At 55.8% G+C, this 6,000-nt stretch overlaps 1 protein-coding gene and 1 pseudogene across 1 annotated transcript; one reads left to right on the forward strand and one right to left on the reverse strand.

The window, feature by feature from the left end:
- The first annotated feature begins 664 nt into the window (after positions 1-664).
- On the forward strand, positions 665-2,548 carry LOC147974663 (uncharacterized; annotated as a pseudogene).
- Positions 2,549-4,237: 1,689 nt separating this feature from the next.
- LOC125553480 (uncharacterized) lies at positions 4,238-5,162 on the reverse strand. The gene has a single exon (XM_048717257.2). The coding sequence runs from the start codon at positions 5,005-5,007 to the stop codon at positions 4,426-4,428; it is 582 nt and encodes a 193-aa protein (XP_048573214.1). The 5' UTR covers positions 5,008-5,162; the 3' UTR covers positions 4,238-4,425.
- Between the last annotated feature and the right edge of the window lie 838 nt (positions 5,163-6,000).

A 6,000-nucleotide genomic window follows, 5' to 3' on the forward strand; every position in this document is an offset into this window, starting at 1 on the left:
CGATTCTCGAAAAAAAAGGACTGTCCTTAAACCTCCCTAAATAAAAATGACTGTTCTCAAAGGGGAAAAAACTACAAAATGGCAAGTACTCCCTCAGTATAAAGTTGAGTCATCTATTTTAAAATGAAGGGAGTAGTTTTTAAGTAAAAAGAAGTTTTTTTCGCAATGTAGATACACACAGACGTTCACCTTATTAGTTTCTTAAAGCATATGTGAAACATTGAAGCCAAAACATTAAGAAATAAGCAGAGTACATGCAAAACAAGAAAGCATTGGCAAACTACATAAAATAAACATTTGGCAGTTTTTGGTCGTCTCAGGTCACGGATCGCCGCCTCTTGGGTTTACGGCTCTTAGAGCATATCCAGCCGCGCTCCCAAAAGGCCCTTCCCAGACGTTTTTTTAGTGTCGGCAGGCAAAAATCGGCCCAGTCGCGCCTCCATGAGTCTGTTTTTTATTGGGTTGGGCCGAAATAACAGTCAATGCACCCGAGCTGAACCCGGCGCGCTGGGGGGCGCCGTTACAAGCGAAAAGGGGAGTGAGGCTGCTCTGTCGGTGAGAGGGGGGCCTTTTCCCGCCGTTTCTTCCCGCTTTCCTCCTGGCTTCCCTCTCATTCTCTCCATTCCTCCCGCCAATCTCCCTTCTCCTCCCCTCGTCGGCCGCCATGCCGCCGAAGAAATACGTGATCCCCCGCGCCGCGACGGCTGCGACCACCGTCGCCGCCCAGCCGAAGCAGAGGAAGCCGAGGGCGCCGCCGTCCAAGCCGCCAGGCATGTCCAACGCCGACTGGAGGGCGGAAGTCCAGCGTCGGGAGGCTGTACCACCGACCGGCGGAACAGGGCCAACCCCAAGAAGGCCAGGGACAACGCGGCGCTCGCGGCTGCGGCTGCGGCCGAACAAGCCGAGGCGGCTCGCGTGGGGATGATGAATCCTCCCGGGGGCCACGCCCAGTACACGCCCTGGAGCCAGCAAAGCGTCGGTTCTCCAGCCGACTTCTCGTCGTCGCCACAACCCTGGGGATGCACGCCGTCGCCGGGCTATGCCGACGGGGACGCACATGGTGGGTTCAACCCCAACATCATCTTCCCTCATGGTCACCCGGCCCAGCGCACGCCGTCGCTCGCCTTCGCGGGCGTGCAGTACCCTCCATACAACTACTCATCGCCGGCCTACGCGTCGTCCCCGACGCCCCCTCTTCGCCGTGGCGCGCTGCCCTTCTCACAAGCTTCCGCGTCGCACCTTGGCGACACCGACGCGACGGAAGCCGACATGGATGACATCATCACGGCAGGCTCAGCCACCGCCGCCGCGTCCCCCGTGTTCACTACCCAGGACGAGACGATTGGCCTCGACGGCGACATGGACGGCGAGCTCGAGTACGGCGAGGAGGAGCCGGACGAGCAGGAGGAGGAGGACAAGGAGCCAACGCCGGTTCCGGCGAAGAGACTCAAGAAGAAGGGGGCGGCCAGGACCGGCGAGCCACGCATCAAGTGGTCGTCCAAGGAGCAGGAATGTCTCGCCGAAACGTGGAAAGTCGTCTGCCTCGACCTGATCACCGGCACGAACCAGAGCATCGACACGTATTGGGAGCACATCAAGGCCGAGTTCGACGAGCGCAAACTCGTCGACCCCGACTTTAAAGACGTCTTCATGCAGCGCGGGTCGAAGGAAATGGCGAACCGTTGGGGGCTCATCCAGTCGGCGTGCAACAGATGGCATGGGATCGTCGAGGAGATCGCGGCTCGCCCGGAGAGCGGCGCCAGCGTTGAGGATCAGGTATGGCACGCCGGCCTCCCACTTCTTCTCGCCCTGAGTCCCCGCCAACTGTTTGTTCCTCGGCGCAGCTGCTGCGCATGTTCGCCGTGTATCGCTAGGACAGTAGCGACCAAGAATTCAAGTACCTTCGCGTCTTCAAACGGATCGAGAAGTGCGAGAAGTGGGCAGATGTCCGGCACACCCTTGTCAAGGCCAAGGAGACCTACAAGCCGGACGAGCCGACGCCGGGCGCGGGCGAGGGCGCCCCGAAGGCAACAAAGGGCCAAGAAGGGGAAACACGCCGACTCGGCTACCGCGCGCGCAGGAGTCCATCGAGCATTGCCTCGCCGACGCACAGGCCCGGGCCGCCCGGCGTGAAGAGAAGATCGAGGTGCGGTGGTCGGCGTTGATGACGAGCAGCGCCGTCAAGCTCGACCTACTCCGGACGAACGTCGCCGCGAAGAAGAGGAACACCGACCTGGCTTTCCTGCTGGGCGGGGCCGACATGCTCCAGAGCAACGACGAGGCGGTCAAGGCGTGGTACTTGGCGGAGCGCGGCCTCATCCTGAAACGGCTACCGTTGACGACGACGCCAACTCCCACGCCCACGCCGACACCGCCGCCAAGCCCGAGCGATGATGCCTCCACGCCGCCCAGCAGCACAGAAGCCGCGCCGACGCCGCCCAGCGGCACAGAAGCCGCGCCGACGCCGCCCAGCACCGAAGCAGCTCCGATACCGTCAAGCCTGCGCATGCCGACTTCACCGACGCTGGAGGCCGACCTCGCTGTGTGATGCGTTGCACGCGCGTCCTTTCTTTTTTGTACGCCAAACTTTTCGTACGATCGCCGAACTGATGATCGCCGAACTAGGCCAATGTGATCGCCGAACTTGTGGCGTCTTTTGTGAGCGGGAATGTTCATGTTTGAATTTTCCGCGGCTTGGGAGGCGCCGCCTGGGGGCGTGGCTGGGAGCTAGGTCGCCCCCAGGGATCAATCTAGCGCCGGTTCGCCCCCAGGCCGCTATTTTTCGGCGCTCTGGAGGGCCGAACGGCTGGAGATGCTCTTAGGTTGTTTAGGTTGACGCTTTGATGGATTGTGCCACTTTGACGTCGTATGGATCGTACCTTCTCTTGCGTAAAGATTTTTTTTACAAGATATAACAACTAAACACCTCCAACAAGTCGATATGTTTGCACACAATGCCTATAAGAAGTAATTATGCATCCGCCCCGACATCGCCGAATCTAGTTGTGACATTGACACGAAGATTTTCACCTTAAATGACAGGTCAAACCAATCAAGACGAGTACATCGGTACAAAGACAAAGACGAAACATTCAATAAGGTGACAATGCAAGTCTAGATCCTGAATTTTCAACCCCATACATGAAATGGTGTTTCAGTTTGCCATCTTGATGATAGGTTCGAAGACTTCACCATCAAGTAATCAGCTCGAAACCAGTCGTGTCATCCTATGGACGAGGCGGGTGCTCAAATAATATTTTTCTGATGCCCTCACTGGTCACCATGTGACTGCTACCACAATTGAATGACTCTCGGACGATGCAATTTTACACATAAGCTCGCTTGCGAAAGTAAGATCTTGAACATGAGTTACAATTATCAATCATGGTGAGCTGGCCATGTTTCGTCTGTATATTTTTTGCGAAAAGATCAAATATCATATATTAAGTAGCATAGGCCCTTATAAATGCTCTTACAAAAATAAAAAAACACATCCAAATAATTGGGATACCGAAGTCTTCTTCCCTCTGCATCCATTGATGCCGCGCTATTGGTGAATCTCGTTGCCGCCTTTGGGACTCAATCTCGGCAAGGCAAACTTGTTAAGGCATGAGCTTGCAGAAGCAGTGGCTGGATAAGTCGTCAATGTAGACCAGAAGATACCGCCGCCGTCGGTCCGCATAACAAATCGACGCCTCGGAGAGGGCATGTATGACGTCGCAGGCCAACCAAACGGAGTCTGGAAACACAACTCTCACACGTTCGCCAACGAGGCCGGAATTGCCAAACATTCATTAGTCAGAATTGGAGCCGGATGACCAAGACACACAACTGCATCATCCGCTCCGCAAGACAGCTCCACCAAGATAAATCTGTAGAAGAAAAAACACAACCTGAAGAACCAAATATGAGGGCATCACCCCACGTCTCCCAATAATGCCAAGAAGCACCATGGCAACAAGGACGAGATGGGGAGGACTTCCATGTTGATGATGGTACCATTGCCTCACCACGGACGACTGAATACCAGAACCTAAGTTAAAAGCATGACCGTGCCATTACCGGTCCGAAACTGTCCCAATCCCTCGTATTGCTGATGCGATGGACGGAGAGAGAGAGGGGACCCATGATCTCGCATGGAAGGAGGCAGAATGGAGAGAAAGGGAGGAGAAAAACGCTTCGTGTACTCTGGGTTGAATTCAAAAAACCCGTAAATTCCCCGTGAACCCTCCGTGGATGTAGCAAAACTCGGTTGATTTCATGTTTCGTCTATATGATGGATCACAGCACAATATACACATACAAGTTTACATATATGTTTCTGCACAATTTTACACACTGCAGTAGAGTAGTATCGTTACATTGGCTATGTATACATGGGGTGCACCACAGCACCAGAAACAAACACAAGGACAGCACCCTCGCTCAGCCCTGCGGCCGCCCCCGTGGCTGCAGGGCCCTCTTCCTGGCCGGGATCACCACCAGTTGCCTCGACAGGTGCAGTCTGGGCGTCGGGGACGCGGCAGGATCGTCGCCCTGCGCGGTTGCAACGTCGCAGCCGTACTTACACGACATCGCTCCGGCGTACTTCGCTCCCGCCGCCGTCCAACCGCTCCAAATGCCGCACCCCTGCACAGCGGCATCGCCTCTGTTCTTATTCTTCTTTTGCTCCCTCTTCGGCGGAGCAGCGGCGGCGTCGACCTTGCCGCCGCTCTTGGTGCAGGCCACATAGGCGGCGAGGAACGGGTCGTGGTGGTGCACCCTCCTCAGGACCCAGCCGCTCCCGTGCCGGCTCGCCATGAACGTGCAAGTGGAACTGGCTGCCCGCCGCGAGCCTGCAGGCTGCAGGTGCGCCCTGCTCGGGGGCAGCGGGAGCGGCTTGGCGAACTCACCGGGCACATCGTCTAGGCCGTCGTGCACGAAGAAGATGGGATTGTTGGACACGGTCGTGGAACGAGCCAGCGGCTGCTGCTGCTGCCGGTCGCCGCGCCTGGTGCGGCGGCTCATCGCTGCTCGTCTGCTTCTCCGGCTCTTGGATCGATCCTCAGGGCGACGGAGGCACGAGGAGGTGTGCTGGTTTCAGCCTGACGGCCGTCGTGGACGCATTTTATCTAGGAGCTCTGCGCGAGCCCGTGAGCGATCTCACCCTTTGCCGTGGCACGTGAACAAGGAGGCGTGGAGGCTTTTGGTTGGTGTTCCTTTGGGATATCAGGCACCGTTCGTGGCTTCGTAGTAATAGTGCTCCACTATTTACTGTTCGGGCCGTGGACTGGTGTGCGTGCTCGTCCAAATTAAGCCTTCCTCGTGTGGATTTGGGTCACGGTCCGATGCCAGGAACACTGAACACACGAGGCGTAAGTGCAAAATCATTGCGGATACGGAGAGGATCCACGGGAATTCTGTTCGATTGGATGGGCATCCAAGGGGTCGACTCCGTGCGTACGTGCTCACAGGACATCGATCGTCCCGTCGTGTCACGGACCGTTGTGCACGCATCGCCATCTTAACTAGGTTGCGTCTTGTGCGATCAGTTGTCAACGTTGTGCATCACGTCGCCCTCGACTGGAACAAAACGAGATGAAGCCTAGGTTTTATTTTTCTTACAAAAACTTTCGTATTATCACAAAAAAGGGTATAAATATGTCCTTGTCGGAAAAAGATGGCGTGCATCTCACTTGCCTATTTTTTTTTTACAAAAAACTTCCAATCTATTCATCTTCAATCATGGCAGTATAACAAACACCAAAAATAAAAATTACATCCAGATCCGTAGACCACCTAGCGACGACTACAAGCACTGAAGCAAGCCGAAGGCGCGCCGCCGTCATCACCTCTCCATCACCGGAGCCGGGCACAACTTGTTGTAATAGACAGTCGGGAAGTTGTCGTGCTAAGGCCCCATACGACCAGCGCACCAGAATAGCAACCGCCGCCGATGAAGAATAACGTAGGTTGGAAGGATTCAACCCGAAGACACACGAACGTAGACGAACAACGACG

This window comes from Triticum urartu, chromosome 4A, assembly GCF_056163025.1.
Source record: "Triticum urartu cultivar PI428250 chromosome 4A, HENAU_Tu73, whole genome shotgun sequence".
NCBI lineage: Eukaryota > Viridiplantae > Streptophyta > Magnoliopsida > Poales > Poaceae > Triticum > Triticum urartu.

Coding starts and splice junctions, on each gene's coding strand:
- LOC125553480 (XM_048717257.2), bottom strand. CDS start 5,007: ATGAGCCGCCGCACCAGGCGCGGCGACCGGCAGCAGCAGCAGCCGCTG.